This window comes from Phyllostomus discolor, chromosome 10 (assembly GCF_004126475.2).
Source record: "Phyllostomus discolor isolate MPI-MPIP mPhyDis1 chromosome 10, mPhyDis1.pri.v3, whole genome shotgun sequence".
Lineage (NCBI taxonomy): Eukaryota > Metazoa > Chordata > Mammalia > Chiroptera > Phyllostomidae > Phyllostomus > Phyllostomus discolor.
In genome coordinates, this window is record NC_040912.2 from 92500458 (window position 1) to 92525755 (window position 25298).

At 55.5% G+C, this 25298-nt stretch overlaps 1 protein-coding gene across 1 annotated transcript in view; it reads right to left on the minus strand.

Annotated features, from left to right (window-relative positions):
- The window catches only part of PRKAG2 (protein kinase AMP-activated non-catalytic subunit gamma 2), a 178945-nt gene that overhangs the window by 15630 nt on the left and 138017 nt on the right, over positions 1–25298 (minus strand). Inside the window, 3 exon segments of the mRNA XM_028525536.2 lie at positions 5654–5712; positions 6721–6802; positions 15183–15289. Coding sequence (XP_028381337.2) covers positions 5654–5712; positions 6721–6802; positions 15183–15289 — 248 coding nt within the window.

The following is a 25298-nucleotide window of genomic DNA, read 5'->3' on the forward strand; positions in this document are numbered from 1 at the left end:
GGTAAGGAACCAGTGGAGGCAGAGCAACGCTGCACTCCACTAATCAGGATCCAGATCACTCCCAGGTGAGCAGCGCTGCACTCCACTAATCAGGGTACAGATCACTCCCAGGTGAGCAGTGCTGCGCTGCCACTAATCAGGGTACAGATCACTCGCAGGTGAGCAGCGCTGCGCTACCACTAATCAGGATACAATGAAAGGTGCCCCGAGGTTGTCACTTAGGCCCTGACTCAGTGACCCACGCTGCCCGAGGGGGGCTAGTACAGGGGACTCCCCCATCAGTCACTAAGGTGAGGCTCGAACAGGATTCTGAAAGAGCAGGACTTCACTGGCCCGGGCCAACTTCAGGAGGAAGAACAGAGAGCGAAGTCAAGGAAGTGGATTAAGATTCCCAAGGAAGGGAAGTCCCACAGGGGACTCCCCTGTAGGCCACGCCCGAGACCGTATCTGCAGCAGGAATTTGGAGGAGGAAGAGGAAGGACTTCCTGAATCAGGTTAGAAAGAGGACAAGTAAGAAGTAGCCCCCACACCGAGTGTGAAAAACACGCCACGAGGCTCCGCAGGAAGGTGGAGAAGCAGCAACCGCTGCTCCGTGCACAAAATGTAACAGTTAAAGGAAAGGCATCCAGGACCCACGTTTGTGTAAAGAACAGTGTTTGATCGGAAAGGCAGCAGCCTCGGCTGCCATTACGAAGAGCAGTTCCTTCCAAAATATACGTGAATGTTGTTGTTTGAAAGTTTCATTTCCACTTTGTGGAAAATCGGCCACAGAAGACTTTACAAAGCCGCTACATTCCCAAAGAAGCTTCATTTCAGGCTTACATTCCCAATCTCACTGAAGATTCAACAGGAACAAGGGTTGAAAATAAGACTGGGGATCACCTGAGGAAGAATTATTAGCAAGTTTAAGGCCGACCCACGGATGATCTGATCTGAAGGTCAATGACCCCAAAGTCCCAGTGACCCGCGGCACATCATGACACGGTCTCACAGACGTGCACTGAGGTCCCAGGGGAGAGAGGACTGGGAGAATGAGACAGAGACCTGCTCGAAGGAGCAGCAGCCGAAAACCTCCCCGATGACATGAAAAACCAACTTAGAGGGTCACACCAACTCGACATCCCTACAGCAGGATGAACACAAAGGAAGCCACACATGGGCATATCACCGTCACTGCTAAAATCCATAAAATCCAGAGTTCAAGGGGAACTCTTGCCCCGGCTGGGTAGCTCAGTTGGTTAGAGCATCGTCTTAATATGCCAGTGTTGTGGGTTTGATCCCCGGTCAGGGCACACACAGGAATCAACCAATGAGTGCATGAATAAGTGGAACCACAATTTGATGTTTTCCTCTCTTTAAAAATAAAAAAATAAAAATAAAAATAAAAAGAAAGAGAAACTCTAAAATAGAAGAAACATTGGGTGGGGGGCGGTAGGTCAAAAGACAATGAAATTACATCCTTACAGTGTTAAAGAAAAAATGTTAACTCAGTTTCTGTAAAACAGCGAAACTGTCTTTCAAAAGTGATGATGAAACGCTGACACCGTCAGACAGACAAAACCGGAGAGAATCCACCGCCAGCAGCGCCGCTGACCCACAGGCCGCGGGGTTTTCTGCAGAACGGTGGGAAGTGCAGGGGCAGAGTTAATGGAACTAACGTTTTATGCCAAACATGTAATATCCACTCTAAATAGACCGTAGTAAGTTACAATGGACAGGGAAACCCACTCAGCCGCCCCCCCCCCCCCCACACACAGTGCAGGGAGGTACGGCTAAAGTATCGCCAGCGCTCTATCAGCCAAGATGGATTAGACGGGCCGCACTTAGTCTCCTGCTGAACACAACTAGAAAACAGGAAAAAACAGACAAAACAACTTTTTCCAGACATCAGATGACGAGCAGGCGAGACTCGGACCCCCGGGAGAAGGGAGGGGGACACGGCGAGCCCCGGTCAGCACACCCTCTCCAGGGGCCCCTGCGGACCCCACGCCGCGAGAACAGGGCAGCCTCGCTGAGCTGAGACAGGCAGCAAGGGCTGGGAGGTCCGAGCCCACGGGAATGGATGGGCCGGGCTCCACAGGGCAGGCAGCTGCCCAGGTAACGCAGCGGGGCTGCACCCAGCACTCCTGAGCTCTTCTCACTGAACGCTCGGCTGGGCACACGCAGCGTGGAAGCACGTGAAGCCAGGCCAGACCGACGCCGAGGGGCGTCTGCGCTCTGACCAGGCAGAGGGGCAAGTGCTCGTGAAGCAACCAGGGGAGTGCGGGGGCTCCTGGAAGCAGAGAACCAAACCAGCACCCTAACAAAGCCCGGACCCCCAGAAGCACATGGAAGACACAAAGTAAATCCAAAAGCTATCACTCCACACCCGCAAGAACGACTGTAACCAGAAAGACAGGCAGTAACAAGTGCTGGTGAGGACCCGGAGAACCCAAAACCGTCCTGCATCGCTGGTGGGGGTGCCAAGTGGCACAGCCGCTGGAGACCAGCCCGGCAGCTCCTCACAGAACTAACCACGGTACCGCAGGACCTGTCCATCCCACCCCCGGGCATACGCCGCCCAAGGGGAATACAGACACGGGTCCTCACAAACACTTGTACACGAGTGTCCGCGGCACCGTATTCCCAGCAGACACAAGGGGGACACCATCCCCATGCCCACCGACTGGCGAACGGACAAGTAGAACGTGGTACACCCACACCGCAGAAGACTGCTCGGGGGTAAGAAGAAATGAGTGCTGACCAGTGCTATGGCAGGAGGAAACCCGGAGAACGTCGTGCGAGGTGGGGGAAGCCAGCCACAAAGAGCTACTACATGTTGGGTGACTCCCTTTGTAAGACATGCCCAGAACAGGCAACTCTATGGACACAGGAAGCGGATCAGCAGAGGTGCCCGGGGCTGGGGAGATGGAGGGCTGTGTGCGGGGGGCTACAGCTAAGGTGTGTGGGGTCACTTTTCGGGGGAACGAAAATGCTCTAAAATCGACTGTGGTGATGGTTGCAGAGAACTGTGAATATCCTAAAAACCAATGAATTGTATACTTTAAATGGGTGGAAAAAGGGTATATGAATCATATCTCAACAAAACTTAAAAAAAAAAATAAAAACCTCAAAAGCATCCAGCTGACCTGCAAGTCAGTCCACTGCCTGCCCAAACAACTCGAATACTTTTGAATGGAAGACAGCACAGGTATTCAAGGACATGCTGACAATGTCCTGCACCCACTGGAAACTATGAGATTTTCAAGAAGCAGGAAAATGTGATCTGCAAATAAGAGAAACATCAGCCAACAGAATCAGGCCCAGAATAGACAGAGATGATGAAGTTAGCAGGGAACTTTAAAACAACGGATATGTTCAAAGAATTACAGATATGAACAAGAAGAAAAATGAAAAGTAAAAGAAAAAAGAAACTTCTAGAGTAGAAAATACAGTATCTGATCGGAAAAACAATGGACAGATTAGATATGGCAGAGGAGGAGAACAGTGACCCTGAAGTTAAAGAAAATATCTGAAATGAAGCACAGACAGAAAAAACTGGAGGAAAAACCCTAGACAACAACAGAGTCTGAGCTGAGCAACTGGAACCCCCACTGGCGGAGCGGGGAGAGACAGCAGAACAGCGGCTCCCCTCCGCAGCGGGCAACAAGGCGAGGTCTGCATTGACTTCAGTGCTGCACTGGAGGTGCTGGCCAATGCAATAAAGCAAGAAAAATACTACGTTCATGGATGGCAAGCCTCAGGAGTGTTGAGGTGTCAATTCTCTCCAAACTGACCTACAGACTCTCAATAATATCAGAAGGATCTTTTTTTAAATAGTCATCAAGACATCATGGTACAAGGGTCAGACAAGGAGAACAATGGAACGGAACAGAGTCCAGCAACAGACCCACACCTAAGACAGTACAACAATGCTATGACAAAAAGGCTTATCAATAAATGGTATGGGTACGGTTGACTGAAAAAAATCCTAATAAATGTACGAAAAGGTTCCTAGAACTATTAAGTGAATTTTACAGGATAAAAGGTCAATATGTAAAAATCAATTGTTGTTTTCACTAACCATGAATACGTGGAAAGTGAAATAAGTCACAGCTTTCACAGTAGCATTTTTCTGCACACAATTAGAAAATGAGGTGAAATGTGGAGGGAAAAAAGTGTATCCTCAAGAATTAAGAAAATCTCTGGGTTGTATAATTTAGATACAACTGTGTTTCTAGACATTTTGATTTAATTGACTACTACTCAGCTTTGTTAGACAGGGTTTGGCCGCACTTAATAAAAATCTACCCACTTAATAATCAAACTCTGTGATTCTGCAAGCCCCAAAGCAGGGAGATGTCCATTATAAAGAAAAGCAGTGTTTGCCCGCATTGGTGGCATTAAAGAAATCAGATCTACCAGGTGAGATGAATACAGAATAACTACAGGTCTTTGGTGGAATTTTTTTCTAAGAGCATGCGTTATGAGGAAACTTATTTTCCCATTTTATGATGGAATTTAATTATTGGGCAATGTTGACTATTACATGTAAAAACAGCATTAACTGGCTTGTCTTTTATCTTTCATGTACCCAAAATAGTGCTAGTTAAAGAAACAGCATACAATATTGTCCTTTCCCACCCTTGCCAAAACAAACAAAACCCCCCAAAACAACAAAGCCAAAACCCGGACACGCTGGTAGAATCGGGAAGTCGGGGCGCTGGAGTTGGGGCCGTATGTGGGCTTCTACACCCTGTCCTATAACAACAGGTGGGCCGGGGACCAGGGCGTTCCGCCTCGGAAACGAACCACGAGCAGTCCATTTTCAACTGGCGGGAGAGTGTCAACACGGAATTTCTTCAATTTTACTTTTCACTTCTTTAAACAACGGAATACCTGTCGTTCTTGTTGTAACACTTTGTAACGTGTTGTAACTTACTTTGGGGTAAGTGCACGAAGCTGCCCTCCCATCGCCAGCCCACGAGGGCAAGTCCCATGGCGAGGGTCAGTCTCATCTCCTGGTGCACGCGCTCACTGGGCGGGGGGGGGGGGGGGGGGGGGGGGGGGGGGGGGGGGGGGGGGGGGGGCGGGCGGGCACCCAGACGAGACCGGCGTGGGGGCCGCCTTCGCTGCCAGGCCCCGGCCGCCTCTCGACACTGCAGTGTGCCCATCTGGCTGTTCGAGGTCGTACACTCAGTGAAGCCCACTGACCCTCTAGGCCACAGGCGGCAAACACAGGGCCAGTGTCTGCCCGGCACCCTGTTTCCACCCAGCGGCAGCCCACAGCTCCCGCTTAACTGTTAAGGAGTAGTTACACTTACACAGTCCTAAAGTTACACTCAGCCCTTCAAAGGAAACCTCAAGGCTCATGTGTCCCCCAGTGAAGATGAGTCTGACACCCTGATCCAGGCCCTGAGTAAGCGCACAGCACTCCGGCCTGGGGACTCCTGAAGGCCGGATACCGACCACCTTCTCCGACCTCCACACGCAGGACTGGTTTACACGGGGTCCCCTGTGCACCTCGTACTTGGGGAAAATCAACCACTGGCACCACCCCTGCACCAAAAAACCCCCAGACCCACAAAAATCTTCAACTGTCCACACATACGACCCTCACACACCCTCACAGGACACAGCTCCAATCACGGACACGAGGGTTTCTGGTACTTACCATGGGTGATTTATAGTATCTATGTAGTATATTTATGAAATCTGTAATCGTTAGCATTCCTGGAACAGAGAATTATATGTTAAAGAGGAAACCCTGGAAACGTGAAAGAAAATTTCAGACGACAGGCAAACGTGGGACAGCGACTGGAAAAGTGTGGGCGTGTGCGTGTCAAGCGCGGTGTGACACATCATTTAAGGCACTTCATCTGTTCACCATCTACAGCCAACCAAGATGCACAGATCCAGCTGCAATTTAATCCAGCGGTAACTGGGTTTAATCACAGTATTGGGCACCTCAGCGAGGGAGAACTTAGTGACTGTTACAAAACATCACACAGGATGGGAGCTACATGTAAATCACTGAAAATACTTTAAAATAAGATAAAGTATTCCAGCAGCTCTAGCAACGTGATACTTCTGGGGGCTCCTGGATTGTTCCCTGGGAAGCATTTTGGAAACAACCCGTCTTACCAGTCATTACGTGTTAAGTGCCTACTATGTGCCAGAGGCCAGGACTACAAAGAGGAAACCGTAACCGAGAGGGGGAGGCAGGCACCCGGCTGGTCATTTTATCCTAATGTGACGCACCCCGGCAGGGACGACACCCCCATCTGCTCTGACAAGATGTGAAATCACGGAGTTTAGATTCTGTAGTCACACTGTGCTCAACAGTGGAACAGTATTTAGAGAAGGGACTGATCGCTTTTACATCCCATCGTCTGCCCCATCGAAAGGTGTTCGCCCACGAGGAAGCCGGGGCGGGGGAACCCAGGTGAGCAAAGGTGGCTGACAGACAGACGTCCAGCCACGGCCTCCCCCTCGGACCCTGGCCCTGGGCTCACAGGAACTGGCACACGAGATCCTCCCGAGAGGCAGGAAACTCAATAAAAGCAGGGAAGTGGATCTGAGTTCACTGGCGGCCCCACCTCACCTGGACACATAAAAGCAAGAATGTTCTTTCATTTGCTAGCATGTTTACGAGGGTGAATTCCAACCAGCGCCCATTAAAATGTCCTGGGCTTTGTGCTTTTCAGGTTCCAGATTTTTCTCTGAGGCCACACTGCTTACCTACAAAACTTTGCTTTTTACTCTCCCACAGCGGCGCCGCTCGAACGCCATTGGCTACTAAGGCGAAGAAGGCCTTTTTAACCTGAGGGCAGAGAAGAGAAGCACATGGTTTAAGGTGTACACGTCAGGAGGAAAAATACCTTCGGCAAAAACAGCCAACCAGCTCTTATCTGTTATCTTCAACATCAAGTTTTCTAAGTTTGATAAACTAAAAATAACCAAATTTATGAACATCAGCAGAAGTACTTGTGTATCATTTAAAGGCACGTAGGGGCTGGGGATTATTTTTTGAAAGGGAAACAACACAACTTCAAAAAATGTTTTCTTATTGTAGCTAAAGACTCTTGTAAACAGAAGCTTGAAACAGCAATTAAAACCATATAAAAGAATTAAACTTCAGAGTTTAAGTTCTCCTACACATGATTCTTAGTTCACTTCAAAACACTGAAGTTCTAATGGGTTCCTTGAAGTGAAAATTTGTTTTTCACATGTTCACTAACAGAACAAACAAGCACACTTTCTCATGGCCCCGAGGCTGGGGAGAGGTACAAAAGGTGCCATTCAGTGGGACTTTTATATCTTTCAGACACGAACACCCGTGTGCCTGTCACGGGTTGGCCCCCGTTCAGACGACATTTGCGTGCGCTATCTCACGGCAACCACCCTCCTGACCAATGCCCCGGGAACCACGGCAGGTAAAGGAGGATCAGAGGTGCCCTGGCTGGTGTGGCTCAGTGGACTGAGTGTGGGCCTGCAGACCGAGGGTCGCCGGTTCGATTCCCAGTCAGGGCACATGCCTGGGTTGCGGGGCAGGTCCCCAGTAGGAGGCGTGTGAGAGGCAACCACATATCAATGTTTTTCTCCCTTTCTCCCTCCCTTCCCCTCTCTAAAAGTAAATAAATAAAATCTTTTAAAAAATTTAAGAAGGATCATCAAAATAAATCATTAAAATCTTTAAAACATTTTTAAGAAGGTTTATTAAAAGCTGAACGTCCAGTGCTATAAACGAGTCTCTCCATACAGACAGCAAACAGGGGAAATGGTTCGACTTCATGAGGAGCCAAAAACCACAAATCGAAGCAACTTCAGAGCATCACGTAGAGCTGCTGACTCAGCCGTGTTCTGTAGTCACGGCACCAGTAACTGTGCTGCCGCCTCGAGCCGCTGGCGGTGCCCAGAACCGCCAGGGTGTCTGGAGCCACGGCGTGCGTCAGGAGTCACTAAAACATTCACGCTCTCGGAGCGTCGGGGGCGCTTGCTTGTTCTCTGTGGAATCATTTACTCAGACCGAAATTTCAGGAGCAGGATTCAGGAATCCAACCAATGATGTTCGATGTGACACTGTTTCCAGTTCTGAAACTGGAAAAATACCCATTCCCGACGAAAGCCAAATGGTTTCATACTGGTGTCCCAACGAGAAAAGTACCCAATAGAATGATTATGAAGACTAAGTTGCAGTAAAAAAAAAAGATATATGACAGTGAAAATGCAAATTGTAATAGTATACACTGATTATATAAAATATACATTTAAATGGAAAAGATAAAAGAGAAATAAGCAAAAAAAAGTTCTGATTCAAGAAGCTGGGACAAGGAAGTACCTTGCTTTCAAAAATTATTTATCGCTCCCTTGTTAACTAAGGAAAAAAACAATCTTTTTCTCACTACATTCTAGAACCTGTTAACGTCACCACGGAAACACATGAGAGAATTACGGAAACTTGGAGCTTCGAGTCAGACCAGGATTAATACCTCTGCACCTGTTTGCACCCTGAAGGTGACAGATTCTGCCGTGACCGAGAGTGACTTGTGCAGGCGCCTGGGAGGGCAGGGACGGGGAGCTCATCAATCAGTCTCGGCCAGGCTGAGCCGGGCCGGCGCTGTCCTGAGGGCCGCGGGGCGTCCACCCCCCAGCTGAGTGAGCCAGCAGCACTGGGGAGAGGCGGGTGTGGAGCCCATCCAAGGACATGGGGACATGCAGTCGTCACACTGGCACTGTGAGCTGATGAAACAGTTCCTGAGCCACAGCCCGTACCGAGAATTGCCCAAACACCCACACTGTTTGTGTGACTAGTAGTCACGGCACCCAGGGACGGCGGGCCGGTTTGAACGGGCTCCTCCGACCTGGAAGCTACTCTGAGAACCTTGGGTGTGGCCCTGGGAGCATCAGAAAAGACTGGGGGAGAGGAGTCACAAATACGCAGATTTTAGCACAGATGAAGCGATCTGCTGAGCTGGCTGTTCTGAACTGGCGGGAGCAGGGACCTCCTCTAGCAGAGAAAACCAGCATTGTCATTCATCAGGATCACCCATCAGAGTCGAAGTGCCCGGAGCTGTTGAAAGGCCTTCCATTCTGAGAGCTCCGAGTTTGGCCACGATGAAATCAACAATACGAGGTGGGCCAAACACAGCCGTGGCCATCTGCAAGCCCTGGTGTGCACGGGCCGGGCCAGATCGGCGGTGAGGGGGTGGGGGTGGGGGTGGGGAGGGCCCTACGGTTCCTGAGAGGAAAGCAAATAATGGCTGGAGCTCCGGCGCAGGTGCTGCGGGGCTGGTCTGTGGGCACACTCTCCAAGCCACCTTCCGATGGCCGAACCTCAACAGGAACCCGCCATCTGTCCAAAGGAGTCAAATCCCAGGCAGGATAAGAACAGAGAAAACCGCACCTCAGCACACCCCAGACAAGACGCTAAAGAGCAGAGGCAAAGAGACCATCTGCCAGAGGGAAAAAGACACTAACTTTCTCAGGAACCACCCTCAGAAGGACAGGGACTGATTTTCACACTGAAATATAATGACTGTCCTTTCAGAACCAGAATAAAGAAGAAAGCCCTGCGTCCCCACCAGCACGTCTCTGACTCATCTGCTGCGTAAAAGGTCCACTCAGCCACTTGCTCGCTGCTGCTGCCGCGTCGCGAGCCCCACGGCCAGGTGCAGGAGACGCAGAGGGGAGACCTCAGGATCCGGCCGTGCGGGCTCACCCACCAGTCACTTCTGAGCAGACTGGCATTGCTGACGCTGCGCAGGTCACGGGCGGGGAGACAGAAATGCCCCGGGGAGCAGCCCCGGGGGCAGAGGCAGAGGGTGGTCAGAATTCACGGGGAGACGTGCCCTCGCTCCACTCGGGCAGGAGAGGCAGGACGAGCGAACGCCCAGGAGGGTGCCCGGGGCGAAGTGACACGCCTTGGCCCGGGTCCCAGCCCTCTCCGAGCCTCGACGCCGCGGGACTTGCTGGGCCTGGAGGTGAAGGCATTCAGCGTGGTACCACACGTACAGCCGAAAAGAATGTTTTAATTTCCCATGGTGCTGACCCAACCGGAGGCAGGCAGACAGAGATTTACGGCTTTAATTTCTCCGCCACGCACCGCTGAGGCGACGCGCCCACACACCACGGAAGGAGTGGCGGTTCCACGCTCCGAAGACCTCCCGGAATGTTCTACGGTGGCCAAGACACAGTCACACCGTCTTCACCACAGGCGTTCCGGAATGCCCTGGCTCAACGGCGTGGCTGTCCTTCTTGGCAATAACGGGGCCTCCTCTGGCTTTTTAAACGTGTGCGTGGGGTTGCCCGAGGGCCCACTGAACAGTGTGAGCACAGAGCTCTTCACCGTGCTGGAGGGCACAGGGCGTTACCAACTCAGCGACAAGGGGACAGAGAAGGGACTAGAACGGTCTCGCTCTGACCAGGAGAAAAGTCTCGAGAACACCGGAAAGGCTGTTTCTTTTCTGCCGATGTGCAACTTGCTGAGACTGTTACCGATTTTCAAGCGCACTCTTTAATGGGGGCGCCAGACAACCAAAGGGGACGGTCAGATAAACCGGACGCCTGGGGCACAGGCAGAGCAAGCGGGGCCCTCACCGTGCGAGGCGTCCTGACTGCCGAACACCCGGCAGCACACCACGTCCCAGGAAACGGGAATCTGGTTCTGCTGATGCTTTTTACACGGTTTTACCCTGCTTTTCAGTAATTCAACTGATTGTGAGGTTTTTGAAAAATTATTTTAAAACAGATTTTGTGTATTCATTTTTAGAGAGAGGGGAAAGAGATGGAGAGAAACATCAATGTGCAAGAAAAACATGGATCCGTTGCCTCTCGCACGGCCCCAACAGGGGACCTGGCCCGCAACCCAGGCACGTGCCCTGACTGGGGATCGAACCTGCAACCCTTGGTCTGCAGGCCGGCACTCAGTCCACTGAGCCACACCAGCCAGGGTGATCGTGGAGCTTCTACAATTCATGCTGATGAACGGCTAAAAGCTCTTCCAAGTTGTCTGATTTGGTTTCTCACTAAATTTCAATGTCAGGGCCGGGCTCTCAGGAATGGGATCTAAGCCCCCGAAAAACCAGCCCCAGTGCGATCCCTACAGCTCCAGCCGACTCCTGGGTCCTGCGCTGGGGTCGAGGAAGCTGGAGGCCCCGTGCTGGGCTGAGGTGGGCAGTGGCTGGAGGAACAGGTGGCGTGAAATGGCCCACGGGAGGCAGCCGACGCGACCAGCAGCCTGGCTCCAGCCGACGGAGATGTAACCCACGTTCTCCTCGGGTCCAGGTGAGCCGCCTGCTCACCCACTGAGTCCCACACTCTGCCTCGGGCCCGTGGGGACACCAGGCGGGGCTCCGTCAACCGTCTGGCTGAAACCCAGACAGAAGAGGTTCACCCTCTGTGACTTTTACTTTCGGTCAATTCACGATAGGCTCCCGGAGGTGACCACTTCTTCTATTGTTTGGCTAACCATTCATTCAAGCACCTCAGCTGCCTCCCCCACCTGCTGTCTCGGGACCAGACCATCTCACTGTCCACAATTCCCCGATGTCACACGGGCCTGGTAGTTATACTCGGACATGACTCATTTGAGCCTGGTTTAATGAATGCCCCCTCCTAAAATCTCCACGCCTGTCCTGGACTTCAGTGTGCTCTAATCACCATTTGCTGCCCTTTCCCCAGGCGGGAGGTCCTTCACCTCAAGGACGAAAAAGTACACAATGAGCTGAAGAGTGTCACTTCCTCCTCTTTGGCACCTGCAGCCAGAATCTTGAGCAGCAGGCCCTGCCTGGCTCGCTCTATCCTCTGGGCTTTTAACATAAGCCCCGCCCCCAAGTGGATCTCATCCAATCCCAGTGGAGATCACCCAGGCAGCCCCGCCCAGCCATCCCTTCTCTGAGCTCAGTTTTTTTTTTGGAGCTCACTTTAGACTCTACGGTCTCCCTTCTACGTTTCCTACGTGTTCTTCTGAAAACGTGTGCTTGGCAAACAGCCACTTCTTTGGGGAATTGCCTGTTTTCTCCTTTGTTGGCATAATTAGCGGTCACGTTGATTGGAATAATTGGAGCAACAAAATAAAGTAGTAATAAATTATAACCCAATGCGCTGTATCTCTTCTCCCCATAAATCTATACTGCTATTAATAACGGAATAAACTTATGGGGGTGGCGACAGAAGAATGTCCCTTGTGGAAGAGTTCCAACTCACTCTCGGGGACATCCCGCCCTGCGGGGGGTGGGGGGAAGCGTCACGCCCACCCCTCCGGCCCCAGTTAAACCGCTCTGTGACCGAGTCTTCCTGAGTGCGGTGGGGACTAACTGCAGTGGCACCCAGATTAACTGCAGCGGCACCGGGATGGGGTGTGGTGGCACTGGCGCCATTGCCATGACACTCCGTCCGTCCCTGGCCCGGGCCTGCGCAGTGCTGCCCGTCCCGACAGGCCGCCCACCACACTGGCCACTGTCGGCGACACTGCTCACTGGATCTGGCTGTCAGGAAGCACCAACACTTCCGATGCCTCACGAGGCACCTGCCACCTAGAGGGTGAGGCTGTGGGGTCGGCGGGGGCGCTGGCTGGAGTGTCAGACACCCCTCCCAGGGAGGTCCCAGCGGCTGCTCTGCGCACGCCGCACACCACTCGGTCGGCCTCCCGGAAGCAGCACGCTCTGCTCCGAGCTGTCACTCTGACACGTTCACTGGGTGACCCAGAAAAGCTGTTCTCGGCGGGGACCAGAGCAAGCTCATTCTCGGCCGCAAGGGCAGGCTCCTGGCACACGCGGCCCACGACCGGCATAGTCATGGCCGGGGCTGCACGGGGAGGCCCCTTCAGGTTCCCGGCTTCCCACCGGGCCCTGGTAGAGGCGGGAAGCTAACAAGGAGAAGCCGTGTGTCCGTGCAGCCTGAGTGCCCCCGTAAATGGGGGTCATCTGACCTGTCCAGCCATACGCCAGGCTGTGCTGCACAGCTGGCCACCGTGGGGTGCCCAAGGTGCAGGGGGCAGAGCTGGCCAGGTCGGAGAGTGAGGACGGTGCCCCGGCAATGCCTCCCGCTCCTGCCACTGGCACCAGCTATGTCCCCTCCTGTCCCCTGTCCACACCCACAGCAGGGTGGGAGGGGCTCCTTGTGAGCCACTGACCAACAAGTGGCAGCCGGGCTGGCTTTACAGCCGGTCCTCCGGTCCCCCGGTCCTCTGGCAGGCCGGCCCACGTTTTCCACGAGTCACTCGCTTCGGCTGCATTCTGAGTTCGGAAGGAAGTCACCTTCCTGGCGAGGGTGGAGCTGCGGGAGGGCAGGGACAGGCCGTGGCAGCTGTCGCTCTCCTGGCGGCGGGTGGCCGGCAGTCAGGACACCTGGGTCCTGGGCGAGGGAGCCCTCCGGGGGTGGCAGCCGGCGGGAGCGGGCTGGCCCAGCCGTTGTTCATGGGAATTCAGGATTTCTAGTTGTCATGACAGTGGTAGAGACCGTGTCCCTTATCTGAGAGTGACCGGCTGCCCCTTTCTCTGCTGTAACATTGTGTTTGGAGGCTTCCCTGACTTTTGCGTCAGAGAACCAGAGAATCCTCGGGTTTTAGAGGGACCTGGTCCGAAATGAATTTAACCAAGTCATAAAATGAGAAAAGAGGGCAATTTGCCAAAACCCACTGTATTGTCCCATGCGAAGCAAACCCAAGTGGAAGATGAAAGGGACCCAGGGACACGACTGCAGGCAGTGTTGGGAGCCGCCCTGCCTGGTTTCAGGAGCTGTGACCCCCGCCAAGGCTGAGGCTGGGTGAGCGACCTGGGACTGTAAGCCACCAAGGAGACAAAAGCTTATCTCCCTGGCAGGAATGCTGCTTCTGCGTCTTTTACTTCACCCTGCCTGGCCCCCAAGGCTTTGTCGGTTAGCCAATGACAGGTAAGATTCCCCAAGGGGGGAACGATCTAAGACAGGCACAATCACGTGGGAGGCCCCAGGGAAGGACTTTGGGGGCTACAGCAAAAGGGGGTGATGGACCCTTGCCCCTCGGCTTTGACATAGCCTGAGTCCTCACTGTCTGCGAGAAAATCTAATCTCTTGGCTGCCTGACTTCCCCTGCCTGACTTAAGCCTGAAACAATGAGAGAGGGCGGTGCAGCCCTGTGCTGGAAAGGGCAGGTCCGGGCAATCAGGCCTAAGAAAGAATGTGTAAAATCCTGTGAAACCTGCTTTGTTTAGAATGTTCTCAACGAAATGATAAGGGTCCAAGCAAGAAGTAAGTTTGTTTCTCAAAGTTTCACAGCTCTTTAGCTATCTGACCCTGACTCAAAATAGGTCCTCAGAGTTCTTTGTTACCTATTGTTTGATCCTTACTTCCTGGCAATGTTTAATGAGCTTTACCTGAATTCTTGTGCAAATGAACCCAATAAAAGCCCGCTCGGGCCGGAAAACGGGGTGCTCTCCACTAGAGAGAGTGGCCGTTCTGTCCCTATTTCCCCACAGGACCTGCTTGTCTCTGTGTATGTTTTTCTCGTGTTTTGACGCGCCATCCACAGTGTTCCACGGTCACAGTCAGTGGCCACGACAAGGCAGTCCTGCTCCGCAAAGGTGTATGTGTCACACAGACACTAAACACACGTGTGTGCGCACAGGTGACACCTGGCATCACTCTGGATGAATTACCTAAGACTTTCCGTGCAGAGCTGTAAGTCACACTGGTGGAAAATCAGCTGCAATGAGCACAGTCATCATACAGGACGGTCGGGTTCAAACCTTCTGTGATCAGAGGCAGATGATCCTCCTTCGTAGTGATTTTCCCTTTTCAACCAGTGTTATTTCAAATGAATTTACAAGCTATTCTACTAAATGAGAAGCCTCTCAGAGCGTGCGGAGGGGGGCAGCCATTTCACGTGGGCCTCGGGGGCCGACGCCCTCGCACTGGGCACCGGATGCCGTCACGTGCCGGCTCCGAGGCTCCAGCCCCTACGTTCTAGGATCTGCGGGGTCAGCTATGCAACTCAAGTTCTTTAAGTCTAGAACGTGAGGTTCCCTATCTGTACACAGAGGGCGGTCACGGCACATGCCCACAAGGCCACCTGGAGGATGACAAACCCAGACCGAGCCGTGGCACGGAGCCTGACATACGGAGAGGAACCAGGGCGTGCCTGCTGGGATTCTCGGAGGGTGACGACCTCATCGGGCAGCCGCCCGAACAGTGTGCCGACAACCCACGGACACTGGGCCACTCACCTGCAACGTGGTGTCGAAGACCACGAGCTTTGAACTGGTGGGAACGATGTCGTAACACTTGTGTGACCTCATGAACCGCATGTAAACGCCGCTTTCTGAGTCTTCTGCTGGAAAGGAAAGAGAAAAGGGCAGCTCTCAGTGACAGTCAACAACGCCCCCCGCTGGACGAGGAACATGTACGGAAAACCTGCTGCTGGCACACCTCCCGGGAGACGGGGCCCGTGTCCCCGTGGCAGAGGGAAGGTGACACGGACATGCTCCCTCACTCAGAGGCGGCGCCGCCCTGGAGGTCCTCTCGGGGACAGCAAGGGGGGGGAAAACGCGTGCACATTGAGAAGGAAAAAGCAGAACTGTCTTTATTTGAAGACTAGCTGGTTTTCTAATTAGAAAATACCAAAGAATCTACAAAAAAGTTTCCAGATCTTAAAAAGAAAGTTTAGCAACCTCCCAGAGGGCAGGGCTAATAAAAGACAAAAAGCATGCTGCCGTACCCTCTCCCAGTCCCTGCCAAGAGCTCGCACCCCCCCCCCTCCTCCCCGGGGCCCCGACTGCAAGGCCGCGGCCCGGACCGCTCTGCCCACCGCTCCCTGGCCCAGTGAGCCCCTCCGCCTCTGGGCCTCAGCTCCCGGACGTGACTGGGAGGCTGCGCAGCCAGAACTGGAACCCAGACGCCTCTTGATCCCAACGGGGTGCTCCTCGCGGGGACGACGGCCCTCCTGCCGGCCTGCAGCGACCTGACCCCCGACCTGTGTCCACGGCTCGGTGCACACTGCCGTCTCCGAGAGACTCCGACCAGGCCTCCGAGCCCGCACCGCTCGGGGCAGTGGCGGCCGGACCACCCGGGAGGACGGACACCCGTGCACAGCACGCAGCAGAGGAGTCAGTGGAGCAGCGTGGGGACCCAGGGGACCCTCTGAGTTCGGGTCTCCTGCCTCGGCAGGCAGCGTGCGCCGGCTGCCCTGTCACGTCACGGTCAACTACGCGACGCTCTCCCGACCTGCTCCAATCCTGACCTCCCCGCAGGGCCCCATCGTCCACAGCCCGCCCTCCCCATCAGCCCCCACAGTGCCCTCCTCCGGGGTTTCCCCTCGTGCTCGGGAATCAGGTCTGACACACTGGTCCGGGCGCACGAGCCTGCGGGCTCTGGCTTCCCCCTTGAATTCGCTCATCCTGCTTCAGTTTACACACCCTCGCTCACCTTTCCCCGTCCCACTTCAGCCCAGCCTCACACCCCGTCCCGGTGCTCACTGGGGAAGGGGCACCTCCGTGCCGGAAGACCAGGCGCTGCGTTATTAAATCACCTCAATCCGTCTGACGCCCTGGCGGGGCGCGCCCTGGTTGCTTCCCTTGCACAGGAGCAAACCCAGGCTCGTGGGAGCTCGGTAACCGCCCACCTCCACGGGCAGGAAGCGGGAACTGGGGGGTTCCAGCCGGTCTGAGGCTGGGGCTCCCCCGGAGACTGCTGCCTCACCCGCTCACGACCCCATGGGGCCGGTGGACACTCGTGGGGTGCTGCTGGCTGCCGGGCACTGTCTCCAGTGTGGCGAGCAAAGGCCGACACGGCAGACATGGCCCCTGCCCTGCAAACTCACACGCTGGCCGAGAATGAGGGCACCTGGCGGTGAGCGATGGGACCAAGGTGCCGGGTCACACAGGGTCACTCCCACGGGCGGCCACCACCCCTGAGCTACGAAGGGTGAGGAGGGGGCTGGACGACGACCCCTCCCGTGGGTGCGCACGGCAGCCCGTCTGCATTTCTCTTCAGCCGTCACTTTCTACCCTGTTCATGGTGACTTGGAAGCGCTCGGGTTCTTGTCTTCCCTGGGGACGCCTCGAACGACCAGGATCTCACTCGTCTAGGACGTGAATTCATCCCCTCGATAACCGTGCACTGCACAGGGTCTCAGTGCGGGTGCTCCAGGGTGGGTCCTCCCAGAGCCAGCCAAGACGAGGGGGGCGAGCCAGGGAAGGAACAAGTCAAGATGGGGCGTGTCGGCAGGCAGGTGACATCTCCGTGCCTCGCGGGTCGAGGCTGTGAGATGGGCACAGGCCCCAGACTGTCCCACCGCAGCCCCCCCCGACTCTGCCTTCTTCGGGGAGGAGGGGTCGCTCCGGGGTGTTAGCTCTGGCATTTCTGCCCTGTGCCCACAGGGCCGGCTGCCGAGGAATGCCCCAGGCGGAGATGACGAAACCAGAGTGTGGACGCGGGCCGGCGGCCGCCAGCCCCTGCTGCCAGCACCGCCACCGTGCTCGAGGCTGGAGTCCCCGCCGCTGCCCCGGCGGGACAGACACGGGGCTGTCCCCACGGCACTGAGAGCACGACCCGGGACAGGCGGGCGCTCGGGGTGAATGACAGCGGCAGCCGGAGGAGGGACGCTGACGTGCATGTCCGTCCGTGGGCTTCCACGTCCCCGAAACGGTCACGTCCCGGGACACAGAGGTGTGCGGGGAGGGACGGAATCCCAGGGTGCACGTGCCTCTGGCCCGGCCCTGCCGTCGCTGGCCCCACAGCGCCGAGAAGGACAGACCGTGAAAGGTGCAGCGTCCCCGCAGCCTACTGACCGGGGGGTGTGTGCAGACACGAGGTCGAAAGGGTCACCGCAGTCAAGCGCGCTCTGAACTAACACGTGAGTGACGCATCGCTGGCCACATCCTGAAGTTCAAATGGGTGAAACCCAGAGGGAAACTATAATAAAGCGTAATAATCCACCTCCTAGGAAGGAACCCTCACAAGATTTTGTTTACTGATTAAATTAAACCTTTTCATAAAAGGAGCACATATATTATAGATGATAATATCGTGATATGGATATCTGAAATAAAATCTTAAAATTTTACCATGAAAAGAAACACTCAAACTTCTAATTTTTTAAACCCTTCATGTCATCTTAATTCCTCTGCTGACCTTTAAAAAATATTTAAATAAACATTTTTTTTTTTAGTCACTTAAAAAAAAAGAATTTATTTATTTATTTTTACACAGAGGGGAAGGGAGGGAGAAAGAGGGAGAGAAACATGAATGTGTGGTTGCCTCTCTCGCGCCCCCTACTGGGGACCTGGCCACAACCCAGGCATGTGCCCTGACTGGGAATCGAACAGGGGACCCTTTGGTTCATAAGCTGGCGTTCAACCCACTGAGCCTCACCAGCCAGGGCTAAATAAACATTTCATTTTAAACAGAAAAGCCGTGGTTGATGGATCAGTTCTGGGTACACCTCATACCAGGCTTCCTGACGTCCGTTACTGGGGTGCACTGTTGCAGCTGACAGACCGGCACTGCCGAGTTGCCACTGAAGTTCACGCTCCACTGGACTCCCTCCGCTCCCCTGACCCGGGACCTCACACCGGAAGGGCCCTTGGTCATCAGGCTTCTCAGCTCCCCCAGACTGTCGAATGTGTGAGACCTTGTGTCCAGTGACCTTGACCGTTCAGAGGGGTGCTGGGCAGGTGTTCCTCGGAATAGCTGTTTGGATTTGCGCGATGGTTTTCTCATCATCGCAGTCTTGGGGCTGTGTTCTAGGAGGGAGACCCTGAGGTAGCAGGTCCCCTCACTCGCCACATCAAGGGTGCCTGCTGTGCTCGTGACCCATCCCAGGATCACCTGGCTCAGGTAAGCAGCTGCCAGGCCTCTCTGCTGTACTCCTTCCCTTCCTTCCACACTGCAGTCCCAGCACCTACAGGGTTGGGGGCCAGGCTCCACCTCCCTGAGGGAGGGGCAGCTACAGACGTGACTGTGACCAGGAATTCTTCTGTCCCTCTGTCCGTCTCAGCCCGAGTTGCCACCCACTGCTGTGTTAGGGCTGGTCAGGCGCTGCGCTCTGCTGGTGGGTCGGTGGGGGGAGGTGTGGAGCTCCTCCCAAGGTCCCGTCTGCCCTGGCTTGGAATTCCGGCCCCTCCTGCCCCGTCCTCCCAGGACCGCCGGCTCGCACCTGCGGCCTCCCACCAGCGGGACTGCCGGGGAGCTGGGCCCCGGGGTCCTCAGGCAGTGCAGGCGCGCGGGGGTGGGGTCCCCGGGCTCCTTCCTGAGAGCATGCACCAGCCCCGACCGCGAGAGCCGGGGCTCCGCCACCGCTGACGTCCCGTGCGGTCGGGCACATTTGCTGCAACTAGTGAACCGACAATATGGTCACGGACAAGTTATTGACAGAGGCCCGGACCTTCCTCGTTCTGGCGGAGGGCGGGGCGGAGGCCTCAGAGGGCGCCCCTCGGCCGGAATGCCCCCCGTCTTCCTCGTAACTAGCGTGGGGCTCTGGGGCTTAGGGAGGACACACGAAACTTTCTTTTTTAAAATGTAAAAAAAGGCTTGGCCCAACAAAGCAAAAGCAAAAGGTTAAATATGTGAAACAAATTACAGCAGAATTTATTTTGGTCTGCACCATGAACAGATTACTACTGATACAGTAAAAAACAACATCAGTGACAAAGGTGTTAGCGTTTAAGTCAGGAGAACAAGGTAGAATAAACGGCCTACAACGCCGCAGCCCCTCCACGCTCGGTGCGAGCTGCGTTTGGGCGGCTCATCTGTGTTGTTTACACTGCGGCGAAGCCTTGAATGGAAATCGCAGGGAAAGGGGCACTGGAATAGAGAGAACCAGAGTAATCTGGAGTCAAACCAAAAAGGAAAAAAAAAAAAAAACCCAGCAAAACCATTCCACAATAACAGGCTGTTTGGAATGCATTATTAAAATTCCTGGGAAGGCATGAAGTTCAAACTTGCATTATTCAACAGGTAACTGGGGTTAAGATATTATCACAATGTTCCATTCTTTTGTTGTTTTACGTATCACTGGACAGGAGCGGAGTTACAGAGTTACTGTTCTACCAGGGGCGGCTGTTCGTGGAACAACGTGAGACCCCACCGCCCTCCCAGGGACCTGCTCTCCCAGCACCGCTGTTGGAGGGAGCTGCTGAACAGGGCAGTTGGGAAGCAGAAAGTATACGGTGAAGTGTTTCACGTGCGAAGGTTAGCAAAACACTTTGAAAATGCAACATCTAAGTTTCAATGCGAACTATGGTACACACTCAAGAGGAAAAGCGTGGCAGGGAGCCTGTCTCTAAAAGAGTCGACGACCTACCACTCTCGGTCCAACACTCCCTGGCAGGCCCTCACCGCTACACCAGCCCCGCACCCTGCCCCCAGCCTCCCCAGGTTTCTAGCAGCTGACCTCTAACCCGCCATATCCCCCAGGGGTCTCCCACCCCCCACCCCGGACCCCACCACTGCTCTCTGTGGGAACGCCTTCCTCATCTCCGTGTCTGCCTTGCACGCGCTCTCCTCTTTTCTAGGACGGCGCCTCCCCGTCCCACGTGCCCTCAGCGGGGGGCTGCGTCGGGCTCCCGGAGACGGTCCCTCCCGGCGCGTCAGGAGGAACCCTTATCTGGAACAGGGATCTCCTCTGACGTGATTCAGGTCAGGACCTTGAGGTGAGATCATCCTGGTTAGGGTGGGGGCACCCACCGCGTGTTTTTACAGGAGAGAACGAGGAGGCCACGGCTGGGCAGCTCAGTCGGTTAGAACATGGTCCTGACCCGCCAAGGTTGTGGGTTCGATCCCCAGTCAGGGCACATACAACAATCAACCAAAGAATGCGTATGTTAAGTGGGAAAACAGATCCATGTTTCTCTCTCTCTCTCTTTCTCTCTCTCTAAAATCAATAAACACAAAAAAAGGGGGAAGAGGGGAAGACACAGACAGACCCAAGGGTGATGGCCAGTGAGGACGGGGGGCAGAGGTCAGGGTGATGCAGCCCCAAGCCAAGGCTGCTGTGCAGTGCAGTGGGGGCGGGGGGGGGGACCCTCCCTCAGAGCTTCCGGAAGGACCAGCCCGCCGACGCCCGGCGTCAGACTGCTGGCCTCCGCGCTGGGAGAGAACCAAGCTCTGTCCCTCTGAGCCGCCAGGTCTGGGGCAATGCGCTGTGGCGGCCTGGGGAAACAGTCACACCTTCCAAGTTCAGTTCCAGGCCCCGGAACCCCTTCCTGCAGGCCCTCGAGTCAGAGGGGATCGCGCCGGCTCTGACATTCCCACGGGAGCTGGGCGAGTCGCTCGCTCTGGGAACCTGCGCCTCGCACTGCAGGTCGGGGTCTGCGCTTCCTTCCAACCGCGGCTTTCGGGGGCAGTGGGCACGGTGCTGGGACAGGCCTGCTGACCTGCCTGTCGCTGGCAGACACGCAGGTAACACGCACAGGACCGAGTTACTTTGTTACCTCTCTAACCTGAGAGAGGAGAATAACAATGTACGCGAGTTTAAAAGAATGCTGGTGATTCCGGGTTTAATGACCGACAAAGATACTTTGTAACAGACCTTTGCAAGACGGAAGGACTGGAAGCGGATGCTTTTAGTCACAGAAACAACGCACCTGGGGAACTGCCCCCTGCAAATATTTTTTAAAGCAAAACAGCACTGATCTACGGCCTTGAAAGTGTTAGCAGGTATATTTGATACTGAAGCTGTTTTCTACTTCTCCTGGGCACAGACACACTATTAAATTGAGTAAGACTGCCGAAGACCTGGAAATGTTCGCACCGCTGTAAACCTGAAACACACAGGACAGCACCTTTATCAGTTCTCACCCCAGGGATACACACCACGGGCATAAACGACTTCTAACAACCATACATGCGGAATTTTAATTTGGAGCTTGCGAGGAACGTGCTCAAAGATGGTGTGATTCTTGGGCCCTTCCAGCCTCACTTGTGTGAAACTTAAGAGACCAGACTGTCACCGACCATTTGCTCGTGGGACAAAGATGGCACCGAGGGAGGGGACAGACACAGTGAGGGGAAGAGGAGGTGGCGGGCACAGCTGCAAGTGCCCCGGGGACGCAGAGGAACACGGGTCACCGAGGGCGTGTGTCAGAAAACGGCAGAGGCTCCCTGCAACCACCCTGACTCAGTGATGACGTCACCGAACCTCCGGCGGCACGGAGAACGAGTTCTGCTCACTCGCTCGCTCAGGGCCGAGCACCCCAGGGGCCCACGCGGACCCCGGGGATTCAGGTCAAGGGGCGCGAGAGAAGCCTCGGGGCACGGAAGCGTGACTGCTCCCTCTGACTGGCCCCGTCCCGTGCTGGCGTCACTGTATCGGCCACAAACGCCAGCGAGCCACAGGGCTTCACAGTAAAATAAAAAATGTTTAAGGCTATCAGTATGTTAATTGGGGGGCGGAGAGAAACACGGATCACTTGCCTCCTGCCCGCGCCCCAACCCAGGGTCAAGCCTGCAACCTTTCTGGTGCATGGGACGCCGCTCCAGCCACCCAGCCAGGGTGTCGTCAGTATGTTATTCTACAATTCAGAAACACAACGCCCCGGCCAGTGTGGCTCAGGTGGCTGGCATGTCGTCCCTTAGACTGAAGGGTAGTGGGTTCGATTCCCGGTCAGGGCATGTACCCAGGATGCGGGTGCAGTCCCCAGCTGGGGCGCACATGAGGAGGCAACCGCTTGAGGTTCCTCTCGCACGTCCGTGTTTCTCTCCCCTCGCCCTTCTTCTCTTTCTGAAATGAATGAAAACACGTCCTCGGATGAGAATAAAAATAAAATAAAATAAAATTTAGAAACACAAGCTTACTATATGCATATGGTATTTTTCCTCTTTAGAAAACTATTTCAAATAGTTGGGCAAGAAATAGGTTTATAAAGGTGAACACGGAAGTTAGGCGTGTATGGAAAACATGGAACTCACGACTTTTCCTAAGTGCTTAGAAGTGGGAATATTAACAAAGTCGAAGCTTACACATAGTTTTATAGGACGCGGGAGGGAGCAGGACCAGTGACACGCACTCGATCTTGCTCCGTTCCGCGCTTCCTGCGCTTGCTCTCCTGTGCGCTGGGCGTCCAGTGCCCCCCGAAGAGAAGATGCATTCGCTCTTCCCGACCGGGCGAGCGAACAGGACGAAGGAAGGGGAGGGTGGGTAAGCACAGGCGCACAGCTTCCCCGGCCGCCGGCTACCTCCAGGAGCGGCAACAGATGCCTGAGAGATGCCTGAGGCATGTCTCCGGCAGACAAAGCAGTGGCCTTGAAATTCAGGTGACCCCCATCCAAGTTTTAAATGGCTCCGCGTGGAGTTCTAGGGACCACCCCATGGAGGCCCCATCCCAGCCCGAGTTTCCTCCTTCTCAGGGGACAGACGGACGGACGGCAGAGCTGTAGCCACGGGGAGGACCAGGTCAGCTCGCAGGGGCCGGGCTCCACACCCGTCGGCAGAGCGAGGGCCACCCTGGCTGTGACGACGCCTGGACCTGTGCCGCCCACCCCCCCCCCCCACGTCCACTGTGCTCTCAGCAGCTGGAAGAAGTTTCCTCCTCCCTAGAGCTCCTCAAGGACGTCGTACTCACAGCGACCCGCAGTTTCTGCTGAGCTGCCTTTTTGGTCCTTGCGCGAGTCATGCCCGCGGTGACATTTCTGCAGGCGGCAGCGCCAGGGCGGGCGCTGGGAGTGACCCCATCGCACTCACGGTGCCGACCCTCACGGACGACTCCTGGCCGGGCTCCGAGGTTCCCTCCTGCCCACGCACGCAGCGAGCGAGGCCTGAGGTGCCCGGCCCGAGGTCTCGCGGCTCTGCAGCGGGAGAGACGGACTCCGACCCGGGGCTGAGTCAGGCTCTCGGTGACGGTGACTCTCATTACACCCGCAGCCGGAGGGGGGCGCACCCCAGAGCCAGAGAGGTCAAGGTGACAGCGCGGGCCCAGGGAGGGTCGGAATAAACGAGGAGGACGTGGGTGTCCGAACGAGGGGGTGAGAGCACGCCACGTTTCGAGGGAGACGTGTGACGACCTAGAAGATAACACTGTTGGTGACAAATGAACTAACGTGGCCAAAACACACGAATCACAACCTTCGGGAACCACGGGAAACAGCCCGAGGGAGGCAGACACAGCGAATTAAAGGTTAAAAGAAAAAGTGACTCAGATTTAACCCGAAGGCTCCCACACGGGTTTCCTCCCCAGGGGACGGTCCGTCCGCCTGTGTTATCGGGGGCACGTCAGACGCTTTCCCCCTCACATCTGGGCAGGCCCAGCCACGAGAGGAGGACCCCCGAGACTGCCTCAGACCCCTGTCACACAAGCAGGCCGTCACGCACCACCTCCGAGGGCTGTTCCTGCCCTCCAGCGGCCCCCTCCCCGGGGGTGACAAGTGCACTCGGGCTTCCTGCTCAGGTGGGAGCCGCCCGAGTCCCCTCCCACGGCGACACTGCTCGGGACTAGCACACGTTGACTGGTGTGGAGGAACTAGACTGGCTTTAAAGGAAAGAGGTGGCGGCGGGAAGGCGGGAGACTGGCACAGAGGGGCCGAGACATGCATCGGGTGGAGACGCCGAGCAGGTAACTGGATCCTCCGGGGAGCTCTGGCCGGAGATACCTACCTGGGACCATCAGTTATTAAAGTGCCGCGGAAATTCAACCCCCGGGATGAAAGCGCCAGGTGGCGGGAGCCGTGGTAACTGAATCCACGGGAGGGCCGGGGGTGGGTGGGGGTGAGGGTGCGGCAAGGGAGGTGGCCCAGGACAGCCACGGGGAGGCCCCCCGCGTCCAAAGCTCAGGGAGGAGCAGCAACCGGCGGTGTGTGAACGAGCTCGGAAGCCTGTTCCCCAGCCGAAGGAGGGAAGGAGAGCAGGAACCATGATGGAAACCAACAGCCAGACGCCCACGGGGAAAAATGCCGCCGCGTGGGAGGGAAGGGGACAGTCATCTTCGCTGACTGTAAAAAGGAGCCACTGCACGCACCTCGGGGCTTGGGGGGAGCCGTGAACCCGGGGGAGGAGGGGAGGACCGGAAGGGGGTTCTCCGGGGGGTCAGGCAGACAGGCCCGGAGCGAGCGCGGCCGGGGATACTCTGGGACGCCACACCGGAAACCCGGCCCCCCCTCCCAGAAGCGTGCCCTCGGGGAATTCATTTAATCTCTTGCTTTAATCTCGGCTTCTTCCTCTGCAAGAAGGGGGTGCTATTAAACACTTACATCTCGGGGGTGTTCTGCGGACCGGAGGAGCCACACGGCGAGGACTCGGAGAGCAGGGCCTCGCTCGCCCCACTCAGAGCCCTCAGCGGGGTGCACCACCGTCTGAGCCAGGGTCCGGGCTCCGGCCCGTTGACAGGCGGGGTCGGGGCGGAGTGCCCACT